Raw genomic sequence first — 20,532 nt, 5'->3', positions numbered from 1 at the left:
TTATCCTCTTATGAAAAAGCAAAACACACAGAAGAAAAATGCACATGGGGCTTTAACAAAAGAAGGAATAAAACTGGTTTTGTAAATTCCTCATTTAATTTTCAAGTATTGACTCTCGAAGCCTTGCAAAAATTTGTTCATGAATTTTGCATTCTGGTCGTGTAGCAATAGACTGCATGCTGCTGATGTCACTGCTCTGCCTTATCAGAATTTTTGCTCTTTGTTTCACAGGGAGCTGTGATTGGTATAGATGATGAGGACGACAGCACCTTCACAATAACTGTTGATCAGAAAACCTTCCATTTCCAGGGTGAGCTGAAAGAAGAGGATTTCTTATATTAGAATAAATAACAGAAAATTATATTGAATTACAGTTCAGTGGGCTAATTTTAAGCATTTTATAATCAGAACTGCATGAATCAATGTACAGGGAACATTCTGGAGTCAGGAGCACTGTGGGTTAGGCAGGGATTTATATCTGCAGTGTATACATATGTGCTAGAAAGGACGGTAGCTTTGGCAGGATCTGGAGATTAAAAATTTAAAGGATATATCAGTCGGGGGGGAGAGAATAATGGGCTTTCGTTGATGGGTTTTGCTTGCAAAAAAAGCATCGCTGATCTTTATTATCAAGATGTTCTGTTGTGCCTTTCTGCATGGAGAAAGCCACAAGATCGCGTGAGGTTGCAGCTTTTGTTGATATTGAACTTAAAGGCTTGAATATGTGAGGAGACAAGAGGGAGTAGATTTAAAGGTGGATTTTTGCTTCAGGATCTACAAGTTCTCATTCATTTCATCTCTATTTCTTTGTTCTTGTCTGCCAAACATCATTTTCCTGCTATTTTATCTTTTTATTCATATTTACAACTCCAATGCCATCTGTTACTGCTATGTTTCGTCATTGCATGCTATGGTTCACCAGTAGAAAGGGTAAGGTACTGTATTTTTCATTTGTACTTCTATATATTCCCTTAATTCCTTTTGAAATTCCTAATAAATGGTCTTTTTTATAAAATGCTCCCATTTTTTTGGTTATCATCTTTCCTTTAAATTGTAATTTACTCTGCTGTTGACATCGGATATTTTTCTTTACTTTTCAGTGTCAGATGAGTTGCAGATAAAATGCTTTACTTGAAACAGTGAGAATTCAGTTGTAGAAATTAGATTGATTCATGCTATTCTTTACTTAGTTTTTGTGAACTGCAAACTGTTGTGGTGGTTTATCTTCAGCACTATTATTTAGTACTGAGGACACTAATATTCTGGCAAAGTATTCCTCAAATAGTACCAGTGATAAACCTTACGATCCAAATTGTGTATCCTCTGCTATGGTGTCTTAATGACTCTGCTGTCATGTGGCTTTTCAGTAGCTGCATTAAGCATCATTAATAATTTTTTACAGCTCCACACAAAAAGAGAACATATTCTTAACTTATTCTTGAGAGCAAACTAATTAATTGTTAATACAAACAGACCACATCACATGCATTCTTCAAAAAGTAGCAGCTGTATTGTGTATCATGATGCAGATAAAGGGTGAAATCTGCAGTAGAAAACTGCAGCTATTAAAGGAATACCTTCTGCAGTTCTAATTTTGCAGCAGTTCTCTAGCTTTTGTGTTTGCTGCCTGCAGAAAGGCAAGTCTCTTGAGAGATAAACACCTTATAGCAGAACAAAGTAGTATTTAATAATGCTGCCTTTAAATAACATATTCAACTTACATGGTATCTAAAGGGTCTTGGCTTAATTCAATGAAATTTATTTTTTCTATGATTTGGCATTTCTGCTGGCTTGTTTAGGTATTGAAGATGATGATGCATTTTTTAGAAGTAAATTATTTTAGATGGCAATCCATAGTTAGGAAATTGCTCTTATATGGATTAGTGGTTACTGATGTGTACTAGAAGTTACGAATATCAATGGTGCATTATCAATTTAAGACTGAATGTAAAATAAAATGCACATTAAAAAATCGTATCTGTATGCAACACATACAGTTTGTATGATGACATGCATCCTCTATGGAATGTAGCATTTTTATCAAATGTTGGTTCACTTTAGTATATTTACAAGAGGTGAGATTACAAGTACAGATTTATTCAGAGTATATGGCCAATGCTGATACTGAATATTGTGTGCCTTTATCAATGTAACCTTATGCCCAGTGTTCCTAATGTTGGGGTAGTCTCCCCCGCACTGAGGCAAGTGGAGAAGAGCTTTATGACAGGGGACTTAGTGTGCATGTTACTGTTTCTGCACCACCAGGAAACTGCTGGATCAAGCTGCTGGTTAATACTGAATGCTTGCATTCACTGCATGTTCTAGTAGGCCCTTCCCCATAGTAAAATAATAAAAATAAAATACTAACTTGCTTGAATCACAGTGCTTGCACATTATTTGCAAGTGGCAGTAGAACTACTTAACATTTGAAAGTATGCATAGTATTTTATGCTGAATAAATGTAGAACTTTATGTCCTATGTACTTTGTTTTCTTGCTCTAACTTGTGAGGTCTTTGTTGTTGGAAATCATTCGGCCTTACTCATAAGGAGGAATGATGTAACTGTGCCTAACCAATTTAGTCACCGGAAAGTTTCTTTTTATTAGATGGTTGTGAATATAATTGGCCATTTGCGTGTTCAGACCCAGAGACCTCCCCCCTAAATAAAGACACATTTGACTCAAATTTTAGTTTGGTTTTTGGCAGAATTTAGGCCACAATTTTATTACAGAAAGTGAGCGGTTGCATAGGCTCTGGTTCGAATAGCTCCCTGCACCCTTGCAGGTAGCGCTGACCCAGAGCTCTATCATAGGTCAGCCAAGGGTGAACACCTGAAGTTGGGGGAAAGCCCAGGAACGGACTATGTCCACTCCCCAGATGCTCCCCTGGACTCAGGCATGGGCACAACCTGCGCTTGGGGGTTGACCAAACCAAGTTGAGTCCCTGGATTCCTTTAACGGAATACCCTTCACATAGGGATGGCGAGACAGTTCTCCCATCCCTATCACCTGAACCAGTGCCTATCAGCAACCTTACAAGTTGTGACGATTTGCTATGTGGCAGGTGAAACCCAAATGGCAACAGCCAATCAGCCAAGAGGGGAAAATTCCTGATGTGCCCCTGTCCCAACGACAGACGACACATGATGGCATAGCAAGGTCAGTCACAAAATATCGTAAATATAGGGAGAGGTGGGCGGGTGTTCCGATGCACGAGCCGAAAGAGGAAGCTCTGGGTCACGTGCATAGGCATATATAGGTCCCTTGATCAGTTTAGACTGCACCCCATTGGCCAGCTGCACCCAGCAATGAGGGACCTACCAATCAGGTGTTGTGGCTAGTCCAATATACCCACCCACAACACAGGAGGGCAGTCTCTAGGTCTCACCGCAACACGTACCCTCTTTGAGGGAGGAGACGCTTTACTAATGTTGGAACGTCTAGCTGTCCTTCAGTGCTTTCATTTGAATTTGATGGATTGGGGTAAAATGGAATAGGAATGAGAATTCTAGTTTCTTATCATAATGCCATTCCTTACCTGTACATCCTCCCTCCCTTACTACAGCTGGAGCCAGATATGAGGGCCCGCTTGCTTTGCTAATCCTGGCCCTGCCTATGCCCAACTGAACACTACTTTTCTAAGAAGAAAATGGGGAACATTTCATCCTTTGCTACATTGTAATTTTTTTCCTGAAAATACTTGTATGGCTTTTGAAATATGGTTATTGAAATGTGTTCTGATGTCATCCTCAAGAACCTTCCCTTATTTGGTTATATTGGGCCTTCAGATAGATAAAAGCTTGCATTTTTAGCACCATAACTAGTGTTACATCTGTCATTGGGTTTAAAGATGATCTTGTCTTCTCTGCAGATCCACTGGAGGTATGCTTTATAAATGTCACAGTTACTGATACATGATGGTCCATTGTTCAGTAACAGAGAAACCTTTATTCTGAGACAAGATTTCTGTTGATATTTGGAGGGATGAACTGAAGTAGAGAATCCTTGCAGTGAAATTAGTCTACGCTAGGGATGAAGAACTCTGAATGGGGCATATTATTTCAAGGGCAATCAGTTAGGAGCCATATGTGAGCAGTGGGTAGAGCCAAAGCTAGCAGTTAGGTGGGAAAAGAGCTCAAAGTGCATAGGGACACATGAAATTAGACTACGGGTCACAGATTGCCCACCCCTAACCTAAATCTCTGAAGTAATATTCTCAAATCTGAAATATATCCATTAATCATAATATATTCACTAAATTTATCTTATTGTAACGTTAAATGTAGCCTGCCCACAGAAAATGGATCCTATACATATTGTTATACTAGAAACTTCTTTTTGGGAGGAGGTCCCCCAAATATTACCTGCCTTTGTGCTTGCTGAGAGACCACACAACCCTCTCTTCACTCTGAGTTGTGGCTAGATGTGGGACTTCTGCGTTACCAAAGCATCAATATTAATGACATAGGAGGCGTAGACTTGTTCTGTTTATAGAATCAGAATTGTTGAGTTGGAAGGCAGCCCAAGAGTTATCTACTCCAACCCCCTGCAATGAAGACAGTGTCTATGAATCCTGTCCACATACTCAAGCTATGCAAACTTTAAATAATCCACACACCAAGCAGTCCTCAATTATACATCCCCTGAATTTGTAATTATGTGGAAACCAAGGTGGAGCAACTTTGTTCAGTGTTTCACAGCATAGTCACAGTGTACTACAAAGTAGTCCCTTTATCGCCATCATCCATTTATCCTCCTTTTTAAATAGTCCCTGAGAATTGCTCTTAGCAGCCACGCAACAGGCAGAAACCATAGCTAAAGCCTTTCTTGCAATGGTGGGAGTTTGAGACATGTCAGTTAATGACATCAGAGGTCACCAGAGGATGCATGTGAGTGAATGGCTAATGCAACACCAGCCCTTCTTAGTGAGAGACAACTAGGGAAAACTGTTCTTTTTGGGGTAGGGGGTTATAAATGTTTTCCTCCAGGAAGCTTAGGGCACAGGATAGCTTCTAATTATGTGTAAAGGAAATTAGTTTTCTTCAGTTTCTTTCTGTGTTATTTTCCAAAAGCTGTCTTTAACTAAACAGTTGTCTGCATGAAACGAAACTTCTCTTTGCCTCTCTTCCTCCTGTACACTCATCATATTTACTCTGGTGGGTTCTACTAATCATCCAGATTAGATTTGGGGACAATGCTGGTGATGAGTAAGAAAAGAGAGCAAGAAGTTCCAATGTTCTCACAGAAATTGTTCCATGCACACAATGACATAGTTGGATACAATTCCAAATGTGTTGATATTTTGGAAGGTTGCTGAGCATGCAATGGCTCGGTAACTTCAGGACCCATCATGTACTTTGTGCCTTTTGGCACAAACTAGGAGGCCTCTTAACTCAGATATGGTTCAGTAATGGAAATAATACTTTGATCATGAAGTAGTGCGCCTGTATGTTAATCCTCAGCATGGTGAATATCAATGGGCAAGTTTAGAATATTAAATATATATCCATTGTCCCAAATTGATATGTAGGGCTTAGGTGCTACTGCAAGAGTTCTCAGTCATGACGCTCACACTACCTTGAGATGCAGCCTTTGTGCAGTTGTGGGCACTGGCGGTGGTTAAATGAGATGGCTTTTGAGTTGCTCTTTTCAGGATTGCTAACATTCCTCACTTGATTCTGTGTCTGAAATTTGGATGCTGATGCTGAGAAATCTATGGGGGTGGGGTAGATTTCCAGTCTGTGCCTGCAGATTCCTGGGAGGGAGGCCCCAGTGAGTAATGGTTGCTTATCTTTCCTGTGCCAAATTTGCAGTGTTTGCTCCTGTTTCCAATCCTGTTAAACAAGTATATGATGCTGCTGGGTGTCATCATTTCATCATCTGACTGACAAAAGAGCTCAGTATCACCACTTTTACATGTCCTAAGACCTATATTATCGTGTGTTTATTCAGTGGTTGGAACTAAAAGCAAGCATACTGAAACTAAATTTAGGAAGACCAAGAATCAGTACCTTTGACATAGGGATTAGTGGAACACTGGTTTATAATTAATAGAGATGAACCTCCATTAGTTAGTTAGTTATCTGACGTATATGTGGCTCTATTGTGGTACCTAGAAATCAGGGTTTTAATGGTGATTAGGTGCTCTTTTGTCCAACACTAGCCAATGAGAAAACTGCTACCCTTTTGGGCTGATTCAGACCTTGTAGTACTTATGCATGTCTTCATAATTTCTTACCTGATCACAGTAACATATTTTACTATGGGGCTGTTGAAGTCAGTTTGTAATCTGCCCCCTCCTCCATGTGTGATATATATGTTGTAACATGACTGTACTGACAGACATCCCACCCCTGCTCCATTTCATAGGCTGCCACTTGTGGAGATGGGGGAAGCTTGACATCATACTGACATAATATCAAAATTTTATTTCTAGTTGTTATGGTGCCAGTGGGAAAAATGAGCTGTGAATCATACCTCAGTTTTAATGCTTAGTTCTAGCTTGAGAAGGCTGCTGGCTCTTGGCAGTCTCTAGGGATTCGTGATGTTTATCTTGGTTTTGTGGGCCTGTTCTGTCTACAGTTCATCTATTCCCTCACTGGGTAATATGAACAACACTGTAATATTGCTTCCATAAATTGAACTGTCACTTAGCTACTACAAGGCTGCAATATTGATGCAGTACCGCAATAAAATATGCACTGATAATTAAAAGGCTGAACATACCAGGATAAATCTGAATATTTGCAGTAACGTAAATAGCTGCTTTGATGTAATTGCTATGGCAAATGTGAATGTAACATTTGTTTACAGCATTTTGAATCTATTTAGTTTACTGACTTTTGGACCCATCTGTGTGAACACTCATACACTGAGCTCCATGATCAAGCAGTGATTTGACCCTGTGAGCTTTGCAGGACCTAGATGTGTGTTGTCTTTTTATTAATTACATATATAAACCTAACACTATTAGAAGCTGCTTTTAATATTGTAGCTGCTCCTGCTACAAAAGCTTATGCCAGAATAAACTTGTTAATCTTTAAAGTGCCATAGGACTTTGTTATAAGCAGACTAGTTTCAGGATGCTTGAAGTGTGACCACATCCTTCCCATAGAAGTGTGGGCAGTATTTAGGAGTACACCAAGCTCCTTCCTGGCTCACATATCACATGCTGATTTTTTCAGTTTCTTGGCAGAGTATTGACCTACTTCATCTGTGAAACAGACAGCTGTGAATCTTTGAGTTAGGGTGACTGGACTGGAGGCAGGCCAATGTTTCAGCATCTTTGCTTGCTTAACTGTGATTCTTCCCCCAGATATCTATTGCACTGAGTGAGCTATTTTGATTACTATATCTGTGCTTGATTCACTGAATGAAAACAAAATTTCACCATTTGAATTATTGCCCACCTTTGCATTTTGAGTTATTTACATACCCTTTTTAAAAGACTTTTTATTGCTTAGAAGTGTGCAGATGTACTTCCAATAAACTCTGAAGATCCTATCAGTTTCAATTTTGACTCAGTTATCATTAAGAATAGCAGAATGTCAAAACCACAGAGGGCCTCAGCAAATGAGGTGCCTGTAGTGCAGGACTTCTGATAGTATATTCATGCTGTATCTTCTCCACTTTCAGCTATTCCCAGATTGCAGCTTGTTTACTTTGTTCTGAGGCAGCTGTTACCTGCATAGTCCCACCTCTTAATCTGCATGAACTGGTCTGAAATCCATGTTTCTCTCATGCTAGATTTGTGATATCTTGAATGCCGGAGCTTGCTTTTTATGTATAGGATTTTTTGGATGCATTTAAAATGAAAGTAGAACCGCTGGAAGTTACCATGTAAGTGAACTATGTAAAAACTAGCTCCATTCTCTAAAATAAGTAATATAATGTGGACTAGAAATATAATAGACAGGATGGGAGCATTGCAGCTGTCTGGCTGTCTTGTCATTTTATAAATGGAGGACCTTGAATCAGTTCATTTCTTCCGTTCCCATATATTTCCATCCTTAAGATGGCTACAAGTACAAGTTGATAGCTATTGCTTGGGACATACTAGTATGGAATTGTGAATTATTTCAGTTTAGCTAATATTCAGGAGTATTTGTACTGTAGTTGCCATAAAAACTGTGTTCGGATTTCAGTCATGTACTTATTTTTCACAATATCTTCAAACTTTCTCATTAGCTATAATGTAGGCTTGTCTCTCAGCAAGCAATTTTCATTTGATTAGCTTTGCTTAACTAACAGGACATTTTATTACTGACCTGGGATTGGTTTAAGTTTCCAGTTGTTTCTTTAAGGCCACTTAAGTATATTTTTAATACTCTTCCAGCTCGAGATGCTGATGAGAGAGAGAAATGGATTCATGCTTTAGAGGAAACCATCCTTCGTCATACTCTTCAGCTTCAGGTGCGTTAGTCAGTTTAGCCTAAGCTAAAAGAGATGCATATGTTCTGCATAATACCTGTATAAAATGTAATCCATACTAATCTCTATTCCATGAGTGTATATTTGTTCTTACATTTATTGTGAAATTAAGCCATATATCATGTCTCCATCTTGCAAATATAGCACCTCAGTTGACAAATTTTACATTATTGCCGGTCTGTGAATGAGAAACCTTTGTAACTGAACTGGAGATCTAAGAATACAATGATGGGAAGATTCCTGTGATGATTGTTATGTGGACTCTACTCAATGACCTGTTCGCAGTTTTAATTTCTATTTTCTTTACCTGAAACAAAGCCTTGGATTAAAAAAAAAAAAAAGAATGGAGGCAATGTTAAGATCATTGCAGGAATTTTCAAGTCACTGCACCTCTGGATCTCCAGTTCATCCAAATAATGAACCTGTACTCTTTGCCAAAATCTTGCTTATCAAGCATTGCTTATGGTAGCATACAAATAACACTGAACTATACAGAAACACATCCCAACTCCTGTGTTTTTGTAGTGCATAATGATGGAGAAATTAGTGCTGTCTGTGTTGCACATTGGCAGAAGGGGAAAGGGAACCAAACAAAACTAAACCTGCATATTCTTGCTTTGAAACCTTTGCTATGTAAATATTCCTCCTGAGAATATTAGCCACTCCAAGGTGCTATCACAGAAAGGGATTTCTTTGGAGACACTGGCACCAGCTATGGATAACAGCAGGTGCACTTTTAATATTTAAGGTAGTGAGCAAATGCAGAGGCACAACTGCCTAATATTAATGGGCATCAATCATAGTGACGTTTCAAGTGAGAAACGTTAGAAAATGGCAGCTTGGCACTGAAGCATGCTTTACTTGGGCTTAAGCCGCATTCAGGCCAGGTGATGTTTTATGCTCCCCTTCTCATGGCTGCTCCGTGTGTCGCCCCCCCCCAAAAGGTGCTGGAAATCGGGGAAACTAGATTTTCCTCTGGCCGCAGCCCCGCCTCCTGCTATGGTGAAGATTCCTCTGACAGGAGCAGCTTTCCAGGCAGTGTAAGGGACTGCTGGGCGGAAAAACCCCGATGCGCAGAGTGGAATTGGTCTAGCCTGGATCCACGCCAGTGATACCCAATTCCAAATAGTCAGGATTCGCAGGCCTAGCCTTGCAAAGGTTCTTAACTGCGTTCTGCAGAAACTGTGCACACGCTGCGCTTAAAGGTGGTGAAGGACAGTGAGCTACAGAAATCTAGGCGGATGCGAAAAGTTAGTCTTAGCATCTTAGCCATGCCTGCTCAGAAGTAAGTCCGCTCGTAGGTAAAACGGGGGTCAGGATTGCGAAATGGAAAAGAGCGATCGGCGCTGTAGCCAATAACAAGAAAGCTGCCGGAGGCATTTCAGATGATGCAAGAAGGCAGGGGGCGGGTGACATATCCGGATGAGCCCGTGTCCTCCGTGGCGCTGCGCGTGAGGTTAGACTCCAAGCAGCCCGCTGGGTAGCGAGGCGGCGGCCGAGGTCAGTCGGTGCTGCGGATTCCAAGGCAGCCCTTCCAATCAGGGCTTCCTTTCAGCGCGCGGCGATTTGGTCTTCCTGCCCCGATTGCAGCCTTGCTGGGTAGAGGCTACCGCTGAAGGCGGGAGATTCCCGGGACGAAGGATGCCCTCGAGAGAAAGCGGGAGGAAGCCGGCAGCGCCGGCTGGAAGGAAGCAGCCCGGTGTGTATGGCTATTATGCGTCCCCCTCTCAGTCGGTGCGCGGGGCGGGGGAGAGGAAAGGGCCGGGCTGGGAGGCACCTGACCCGCAGCCAATCGGGAGCCGGCTCGGTGCGAAGGAGAGCCTCGCTGCTCTCGAGCGGCGGGCTGGGGACGCGGCTTCCCTGCGGGCAGGGGGCCCAGCCGACGACAGACCCCGCCCGGCAGCGTGCCCGGGAGGGGAGGAAGCATGGCTTGCGTGAGTAGGGCCGGGCGTTGGGGCGGCGCAGCGTTGACATTGGCAGGAGGGGGCGCCCTCGATCTCCGTCAGCCTGCGCTTACGGAGGCCCACCCGGACGCCTCGGTTCTGTGGTCGACCCCGTGTATAATCGGGGTGGGTGGGGAGGAGAGGGGGCGGGCTGCGAAGCCCGCGGCCCTGAACCTGTACCTGCAGCCGGGGCCGGGGATCGCACGCAGCAGCTCTAGCCATTGATCGCAGGAGAGGAAGAGCGCGGCGCTTGTGTGCGCGCTACACCAGGGGGTGCACTCACCCCCCCCCAGCAGCCCTGCCTGATTTCAGTCCGGCAGGCTCCATTGTCTGCCATTGGTGGAAGTGGCTAATTACTGCCACTGACTTTGCTGTTTAAAAACAAGCAGTTCCAGTTTGATCACCTCGACCGCGATATAAGGAGATCGTTTCTAAAACCCACTCGATGGTTAGCCTAGTTCGTATTTCGGCTGCAGGAAAGTTAGTTTTCCTTTCACATCCTATTGAAATCAGCTTCTTTCACAGTATGTAGGTTTGAGTTACGTTTTATTTAGAAAAGGATTTCTATACCGCTGTGTCATGGAACATCAAAGTAGTGTACACTGTTAAAGCATACAACATTATTCAAATAAGAAGACATACTGAAATGCTTCAGTTACTTCCAAGAGGTCATAGGAACTTGGTCCTGTAGCCCAGAATGGACATGGAAGCCAATCTCTCCCAGTGATTAGAAATGCTTCCCACAACTAAAGGATCTTGTGATCCTTCCTTCCCTCAGCATATGCCCAACATGTTTCCATGACTCTCTGGAAAGTGGGTGTATTTCTTTGCAGATTAGGAAAATTGGTCCTAGAAACAATGGGGAGAGGGTAGGCTCTACAGTTGCTGGGTAGACCCTGATTTTTTTCTAAAGAATTTCAAGAGCCAAATACTTGCTGGTGAAACAATGTTGGGCAGGTAGCATTTGTAGTGTATTTCTTGTAGTGGTCATGCTATGTCCTAAATGTTACATAATGTGGGGCAAACATCCCAGTTCATTTTAAGGATCATTCAGACTTCTACAGCAAATAAGGTATAACTCTAACAAGGATCACATACCTTTAGGCATTTCACAGGAAGGAAAGAGTAGCAAATGTACAGGATGCCCAAAGGGACTCAAGCACTGTTCTGTGGCCATTTTGAGCATTCAGTGTGCACTTCTGTGGTACTTCAGAAGGAATTTATGCATTTCAGAAGTCACAATTGGCTCCCATGTTCTGGTGAGTGAGCTTATAAGGCCTCTTTTATATAACCTGGTCAGGTAGAATTGCTTTCTAATGAATGCTGAGGTACTTAAATAGCTTAGTAATCATACTAGTTTAAAAAGGAATGTAGTGCAGAACTTGTAACATAATGCTAATAGCTTAATTACTTGGTTTTTTAATACCTCTAAGACTTGAGTATATTTAACTTCGTTTTCATTGGAAATAATGCAAATGCTCACTGAAATACATAAAATGTAAATGAGTTAACTAACATTTAAAACTGAATGAAGTTTGTAGCATTTTATGTCATTTACATGCATGTGAAAGATAGCTATGATAGAAGCACTGCACGTATTTCACTAGAGGTCACATTATTGTGGAAACAGATGCAGGGAAGTGAAAGAGTGACAGTTTGGATTCTGTTAGGAATCTTCTGTTCCTTAAATATTTTTTGTTAAAGTATGTGTCTTCTAAAATTGCTTCTCTTAAAAGTGAAGGTTGCTTAGCATTTAAAACATTGGATTTAGCATTTAAATGCTAAAACATAGCATTTAAAACATGGATATAAGCATTTAAGCCTTATATCCATTTTGGAAGGGACGTAGGTGGCGCTGTGGTCTAAACCACTGAGCCTCTTGGGCTTGCCGATCAGAAGGTCAGCGGTTCAAATCCCCACGATGGGAGGCTCCCGTTGTTTGGTCCCAGCTCCTGCCAATCTAGCAGTTCAAAAGCACACCCAAAGTGCAAGTATTAGCTACTTATAAATAGGTACCGCTCTGCGGGAAGGTAAACAGTGTTTCTGTGTGCTCTGGTTTCGGTGTTCCGTTGTGACAGAAGGGGCTTAGTCATGTTGGCCACATGACCTGGAAAAACTGTCTGTGGACAAATGCCGGCTCCCTCGGCCTGTAAAGCGAGATGAGCGCCGCAACCCCAGAATCGTCTGCGACTGGACTTAAGTGTCAGGGGTCCTTTACCTTTACCTTTTTATGCATTTTGGAGGAGGATAAGAGAGGCTGTTTAAATGAAGTAGATGAAAAAGCAGGAAAAAAGCAGAGGTGTGGAAATACCCTTTCTTCTTGATTCATCTGTGGTCACAATCCAGTGTAGATTTTCAGCACAGTCTTGTGTGTATTTATCCTGGGGATATGATCTATTGAACACTGCGGGACTTCTTTCAGAGTAAACACGTATAGGCTTGAACAATTGAGCTGCTCTGGATTGTTGCTTCTATTTCTATTATTTGAGAATTCATTTGTAAGGCCTGGTTTTACAAGGAAACTTTAGTTGGAAGAGTATTGGATGCTTCACCTTAGTAACAATTTTGCTGTGATGTGGCTTACGTAGCAAAATAGTTAACCTCACAAGAACATAATATTTAGGCTTTAGAATAGTGCTAGGAGAGCCCTAGTCCTCGCAGTGAGTTAATCATTTCACTATGCTGTAGGAATAATATAATGTTCTAGCCTTTTTCATTCTTTAAAGTGTATCTAGGCAGGTTATTCCATGGTTTTGAAATTTGCCCAGTTCAATCTTGCAGCTAATGAGGTGCTGTTCAGTGTGTTCTGTAAATATGTTCAAATGTAATGCATTTCTCTTACATAGGGTGTGGATCCTGGATTTGTTCCCAGTGTCCAAGATTTTGATAAAAAACTTACAGAAGCTGATGCTTATCTACAAATTTTGATAGACCAATTGAAGGTATGTTGAACTTGCTATTGTAACCGGACTTACAATAATCTAGTAAAGATGCACTTTGATTTCTCCCTAACCTCCATGGTATAAATGGGTTATGAAAGATTGTCATCATTGAAGCTCATTGATCCATGTTTTCACTAAGTAGTTAGATGGGTTTCCGAAATTTAACAGCAGTTCCTGCTAAAAGACTATATCTCTAGGGCAGGCATGTCCAAAGTCCATTTTGGGGGCATAATCCGGCCTGCCAGTCGGTTTAATACGGCTCCTGTGGTAGTTTATTTCCTGGGGTAAAATCCTAACTAAACTTAAAAAAAACCCTCAACAACTTCAATCCTTAAAAAAGGTTAACAAGTTTGGTTGGCCCTCACGGGTCTTCACTTCATCAAATCTGGCCCTTTTTGAAAAAAGTTTGGACACCACTGGCTAGGGATTCTGGATGAAGATTTCAGTATTCAAGTTCTTCATTCCTAACTTGTTCCTTAGAACAGTGAAACTAAGCTAGGAGCGATAAGTAGCTTGAATACAATCTAATTTGTGTCGTGCAATCTTTAAATTGTACAATACTGAATTAAAACTAAAAATCAGGCAAAACCTAAAATTTCCCAGTCATCTATGACACAACTCAACTGTAGAGACTTGGATCACAAGCATACTTGAAATGGTTTCAGTTTTTTGGTTTTTTTAAAAAAGCTGTTTTAAAACAGTAGTTCCTGTACTGTTTATTATATATATTAGGAGAGGGAGAGAGTAAATGTTGCCTTTGTGATTTATCCATGATATGTTTAACATATTTAATCTTTGAAATGGGGTAAGTATTTGAGAAGTAAAAATATGTGCAAGAGAGGTTCTGTTTTGCATGCCTTGAAGGCTTAAAGCTTATTCAATCATTTACAGAGTGGTGGCTAGCCTGTAACCTTCTAGATGCTGTTGGATTCCAACTGGCACCATCCCTGATCATTGGCCATGCTGGCTGGAACTGAAGGGAATTATCATTGAACTCCATCTGGAGGGACACAGAGTCTCCATCTCTGCTTTACATGCAGCACATTATTTTGTGTTGTAAAGAAACTGTCTAAAGATCTTTAGCTCAGACATTATATTGACTGGAAACAGATAATTAAGGAGACAGAAGCAACAGAACGCAGAACAATTTTAAGCACTTTCTTTGGCTTTTTAAAAATGTAATTCTGCAATAATAAAGAAGCCCCCATCCCCTCCAAATAGTTTCATGTTTGGGTTAAAGACAAAACATCTTTCCTGACTTAGTATGTGATATTGATTATTATTTTTGTGTGAAATACTGATGATTAAGACCACTGGTAATTTAAACATGTTTCTGGTAAGATGGAACCAAATGATCAGCAGACTCTGGATTTTTTAAAAAATAAATGAATAAATTGCTATCATGTTTGCATTTTAAAAGCTTTACTAGCAATGTTTGATACTGTGTGCCTTTTTCTTTTTAGCTCTTTGATGAAAAGCTTCAGAACTGCAAAGATGACGAACAGAGAAAAGCAAGTATACTTTTTATATAGATGTTGCTTCTTCCTCTCCCTGAAGTTCACTTTTCAGCCTTCCTGTAATTGTCTAAAATGCAATTTAAGCACTCCTTTTATATACAGCTGATAACTAGCATTGAGCGTTGCTTTATAGATTTTTATTTTTTTTAGTTGTTGGGACGGAAAACACTTGTAATAATAATTGCTAACGGGTCTTCAATTGTTCCATTACAGTGGAATATAATTAAAAAGATGAAAACAAGCTTGGAGAGCCATAGAAAAGGTTTTATCCTTTTATTTCAATAAGTTTCATGCTGCAGTTGTTTTAAATATTTTTTTCTCTGTGAGCTTCCTGGAGAAGTCAGTTATTGGAAGTTCAGTTAGCAGTGCCTTGTGCCCCACTCACTTTTCATGAACTATTGTACCATTAGCATAGTTCATAGGGCTTAATGAAATATGTAATGTAAGGATGAAATAAGGAGCATAAAATGACAAGGCGTCTGACTGTTAACCAGAAGGTTGGTGGTTGCAGTGGGTTTGACTAGATGCCCCTTGGGGTCCCTTCCAGCTCTACATTTCTATGATTCTACACATGTCAGGTAAAATTATATATCCAATTCAAATAAAATTAAGTTCACGCTTTAGTCAATTATTGAGAAGTAATTGGGCCTCTCTTTGCAATAACTTCCAGCACTGTTAGAATGATTCTAAACCAACTAGCCATGTAGCTGGCTTTTTGTGTTCTAGAACAGGGTAATTTGCTAACTGTACTTCATATTTTAGATTGTAATCTAGCACTTGGCACTGTCTTATCATTATACAATCTTGCCGCTGGGGTGTGACCTTGTACTTGTTTGGCCTCTAGTCTTAATTTGTTGTAATGGCAGATTAGTGTTGCAACGGATGAGCTGTTTTCTTCCTGATTTGTTCTGGCATTCAGTATTTTAAAGCTGCTTCCTCTCATGCAGAAGGAAGAGGTTCCAGTTACACTCACCCCAAAGTATTTCTTTAAAATCAGCATGATACTATTATTATTATTATTTACCCTGCCCCTCTGGGTTGCCCCAGCCATTCCAGGCGGCTAACAACTTCAGTAATGCTAGACATTTTCTGATTAAGCAATAAGGTAGTTATTTCCCCTGACTCAAGACAACTAGCAGCTGCTTCCTGTAGAAATGTAGTTTAAGGAAATGTTACTGGAAACCATGACATCACTTCTCTTTTCCTTTTAATCTTTATGGAAAGCTGTGTCAAAACTGTCACATCTATAGACCCTGTAGAAAAATAGATGCCACAACAGGACAACACATAACGCTAAGCCAAACAATGACATAGAGCGAACATGCAGGTTCCTAGAGGGGATCACAGCTGCTGCACTCCTACCCTAGTACTCCTCCTGCTGCTGCACTACCCAGAGCTAAATCATGATTTGGATTACTGTGTCACTTATAGTTTATCTTTCTTCAGACAAACCTGAGCTTTGACCAAAGTTTGTTTTTGGTCTACATAGACGGGGAAAAGGCAGACTTGAGTCTTCACTGTATTGGACAAGTGTGTGGCAGTTTGGAACAACCTATGACAATTAACAATATGAAGATGAATCACCGCTGTCTGAACAATTCTGTACTTGCATGATTTCACACACAAGTATAGGAATACAGTGTCTGAACTGATTCAAATGCAAATATATCACTTTCAGTTGGGATAAATGTGGAATGAAGATTAAATTTCCTGGATGAACATGTTTCAGTTGAAGCCGCCTTGTACAGTACTTGCTTTCAAGCTTTCTCTTTAGACTATTTATCTGCAGGGTGGGATGGGAATGTAAACCAAGCATTAATAATCTTTGGTTGTTCAGCAGGGCACGGTTTAACAGTGCATCATGCTAGAAAAAGCACTACCCTTACAATTTGCACAACACACCCTTTGCTTAAAGTCGTCTTCTAGTGTTGTTGGGCAACCCTTTTCTAAAGCAAATTGCATTCCTGGTACTCTTTTAATTATCTAGAAATGGTTGCAAAGTGGTCACAGTGTAATAATGGAATATGTCTGCTTTGATTGCAGTAAGGATCCTGTTGTTTTCATTCAGCAGGATCCCGGGTGCAAAAGGCAGCGAAGACAGATCTTGGAGAGCTGTTGGAGTAGACAATACTTAGTCCATATAGCTCTGCACAGTGCTGCTTCATATATTAAGCTTATATTTTATGTGAATGTTTTAAATAAACAATAACTAACAAGAAGCAATCTTGAAGATGAGTAACTTCACATTGCTAAAGACCTTGCTTTTCTTTTCTTTTCCTCCAGAAGATTGAAGACCTCAAAGAAACAACCAGTGTAAGTATGTGTTTAATCATTACATATTTTAAAGCAACTTAAGGGCTTGGCTTGGATCTTTAATTCCTCTTTAGCTACTTGCTCTGCTGACAGGCACTTAGAATGGAATGGTGGGAGATCAGTTGCCCCCCAGTCTCCCAAATGGCCTGCTGGCAAATGCAGAGAACCTGCTTCTCCTTATGCCACCTAATTAGAGGAGGGGGAATGGATTGTACCATATGTTCAGGAGGGAGGGGTCATCCTCTCACTTCTGTGGTCCAAATTATCTTCATATTTGTCTTTTGATGGAAATGGAGATTGAGACTGTGCCCTACAATTATGTTCCATGTTTATATTAAATAGAAAATATAGTAGTGTTTTAGAATATTTTTATGCTTGATGGTAACCTGCTTAACAGTCAGGTCTGTGAAAGCATGACACAAAATAACTTGACACATTTACAAGTCCTGTTGCTTTTTGGAGTATATATTTTATTGTATTTTCATAACTTAATGATAAAATCTGAGCAACAAAAGCAGCTCTAATCCTTCTGTTGTGAAGGTATTGTTTAGGTATTTTCAACTTGGTGCCCTCCAGATATTTTGAGCTACAGCTCCCATTATCCCAGGGGGTTGGGGCCAGGGAGAGCTTTTGTCCAAAACCTTTGCAGGGCACTGGTGCCTAGGCCAGTTTAGACAATATCTTGCTTGTGCAATAACCTGCAGGATGTCAGTTAACTGCTCTTAGAAAAAGAAGTAGCTTCTTTCACCCATCAAATGTTCTTTCCCTGTGTGGCTTTAGCTGCATAAATTGGGGAAATAATGATCCATTAAAACTATTAGCAAAATAGTTACTGATTTTCTCCACCCTGTTCACTCATTCGAGTGCAGAAATGTTATCATAAATGAATTCTTACAAGATATCTATGGCAAATAAGTACTAAACTGATAATGAACATACTAACCAGTGGAAGTACTTTGCTTCCTTAACACTCTATTCTAAGCAGTAAAAGTTTTGTAGAAATACTAACATGTTTATTTTTGCCCCCCTTAGAGCATGGTTGAATCAATAAAACACTGCATTGTGTTGCTGCAGATTGCTAAAGTAAGTATCTCTGTTGGAAAATACAATAAAAAGTGTTTGCAGTATAATGTTTTCTGGAAGAAATCGTTCTGTGCGATTTGTATATTGTAGAGGCATTGAATCATCAAAGTTAATAAGAATTGGAAGGTATAGATATATGTACATTTATATGACTTGATTATTTCCCCTCCTGTTGCATTCTGTAGGTAGATTGATAAATACTGTAAGTAGATTGCCAGGGGTATATGAATGTACATTGTATAAGTTATACAATGCATACAATAGCATACTCAATGCTGTGCCATTCTTCATATTAAAGTGGTGATCATACTGACCTATTGATCCTGACAAAGTGGTGTTTACCATAATCTCAAATGTTGTGACTGTGCTCTTCATGCTTTGTTTGAGCATACATAAAAACAGATTCTTTATGTCAGTGCCTACATTGGTTTGATTACTTTTGGTGTTTTAAACATTCACAAGCAACTATTTCGTGGAAGCCCCCAGGTTGGAAGTATGGCGAAACAAATGTTTAAAAAAGCGCTCTGCTAGGTTGTACATGAACAGTATAAATAACAGAATTATAGTCTATTAAAGATTGATCTTGAAATTTGATGGTACTTGTGCCTTCAAAAACTCATCTTGAATATCAGTGTCTGATAATTGAGTTAAAACATGTCCTCCTTTAACAATGGTCCTTGGATAGAGAATTGATAAAATGGAGCAATTGTTGGCATGAAAAGATATTGCATATGTATGGTTAAAGCCCTTACTCACCAAATGGGTTTGCATGTACTAATCTACTCTAAAATTTTGGATTTATTCTCTAATCTTAATAGGCCTAATAATTCCTAACCTATAGCACTGAAGTTCCTGCCATATCAGAAGTGAAAAACCCACTAAGTTTTTCTGGGCATCTTAAAATCCTAATCGTAAACTGGATTATGGAATTTTTATACATGATCAAAGAAGGTGAGCCCCAGTGCACTTGTGCTGTAGTACAACATTGTAACAGGTTTCTCCAAAGAGAGCTATGTTTGTATATAGCTCCCATACATAATAGACTAACAAGGTGGAGAAGAGGGTGAGACTTGCTTGTGGTGTAAGGATACTTTTTACTCATTTTTTTTCTGTGAAAACATGGAAGATATGCATGCCTCACTGCTGAAGAGAGAGTGTACCATCTGCAAATCTGAAGATAAGCATAAATAAAACAAAGTTTCTGGAGTATTCTGTGATTTTATATTCTAAAATTTTATTTTGGTGAAGAAACAGAACACCTTCAGTGCTGTTTGTTGTCCATATGTCTCTGGCCAAGCTTGCCAATTTACTAAAGAAAAACAAGTGAGGAAAAGGTTGTAGTTTAGTGATGGAACCCATGCTTTGCATGTTTGATTTCAAATTCAGTCCTTGACATCTGCAGCTGAAGGACCTCTAGTAATAGGAAAGTCAGGAAATATATCTTTTGGCGTCCTCGGGGAAGTCATTGCTGGACAGGGTAGGCAGTTCTGGGTCAGATAAACTGTTGATCTGCCTTGGAATAAGTTGGATTTATAAATATTCTGTTCAGAATTCTGAATAGGCAGTTGCACAAGATTGTAAAATGCATCTATTAATAATGTATCTGATGCTTAGGCTTTTCTCCTTGGCTTTCCAAATTTCCCCATACCCATGCCAGTTAAGAAAGCTTCCATAGAAAGTGCAAAAGGAAAGATGGGGGAAGAGAATATTTGAGTCATTCATCCACAAAAGAGACCTTTGCTGCTGCTCTCTCTCCCCATAACCCATTTGCTATAATGTTTAGTGCACCCTTATCCCAGTTTTGTTCTTGGAACATACCTTGCCTTGCAAACCTATGCAAACCTGAGGCAGACAATACTGAAGGCTTCTGATCTGGCAGAATTTTGGGAGGCTTCTTTTGCTAATTCTGTCTCTCCCTTTAACCCCAATCCAGTGTCCCACATCGTTCTGAGGGTTCTGGGGGCTGCAGCAGAAGGGGAGAGTTGGCAGAAGTTCCCTTAACCACCAACAGTAGGAGCATCCCCTGAGTGAAATGCCACTCGAGATACTCCTGCCTGCAGCTGTAAAGTCTGGATCCAGCCCATTATCTCAGACATAGTGCATTAAGATAGGGATAGGGAACTTTTTGCAGCTTGTGCCACATTCCCTAATAAGCCTGCTTCCATGAGATGCATACCAGTGGTGAGCAAGATCAGAGGTGAAAGTAGGTATGGGAAGAGGCAAATGTGAGTAGAGACACTCACCTTTTATAGGCCTCCTAGCCACACAATAGGCAAAGGTTTCTATATATGCATCCCTCCACTTC

The 20,532-nt window shown here is 40.3% G+C and overlaps 1 protein-coding gene across 10 annotated transcripts in view; it reads left to right on the top strand.

Annotated features, from left to right (window-relative positions):
• OSBPL9 (oxysterol binding protein like 9) overlaps nucleotides 1-20,532 on the top strand; it is a 59,403-nt gene that overhangs the window by 18,830 nt on the left and 20,041 nt on the right. For 2 of the 10 annotated variants that reach the window (XM_083619575.1, XM_083619572.1), the window contains exons 3-8: nucleotides 232-310; nucleotides 8,335-8,411; nucleotides 13,219-13,314; nucleotides 14,778-14,825; nucleotides 17,115-17,144; nucleotides 18,177-18,227. In XM_083619575.1, the coding sequence (XP_083475701.1) occupies nucleotides 232-310; nucleotides 8,335-8,411; nucleotides 13,219-13,314; nucleotides 14,778-14,825; nucleotides 17,115-17,144; nucleotides 18,177-18,227 (381 nt within the window). Of the gene's footprint in view, nucleotides 1-231; nucleotides 311-8,334; nucleotides 8,412-9,834; nucleotides 10,129-10,213; nucleotides 10,364-13,218; nucleotides 13,315-14,777; nucleotides 14,826-17,114; nucleotides 17,145-18,176; nucleotides 18,228-20,532 lie in introns of those variants that run through there. The other 8 variants (XM_083619574.1, XM_083619576.1, XM_083619580.1 and 5 more) reach the window with 7 other exon arrangements.

This window comes from Podarcis filfolensis (assembly GCF_964270895.1).
Source record: "Podarcis filfolensis genome assembly, chromosome: 6".
NCBI classification, from domain to species: domain Eukaryota; kingdom Metazoa; phylum Chordata; class Lepidosauria; order Squamata; family Lacertidae; genus Podarcis; species Podarcis filfolensis.
This window is presented reverse-complemented; position numbering and strand designations above follow the sequence as displayed.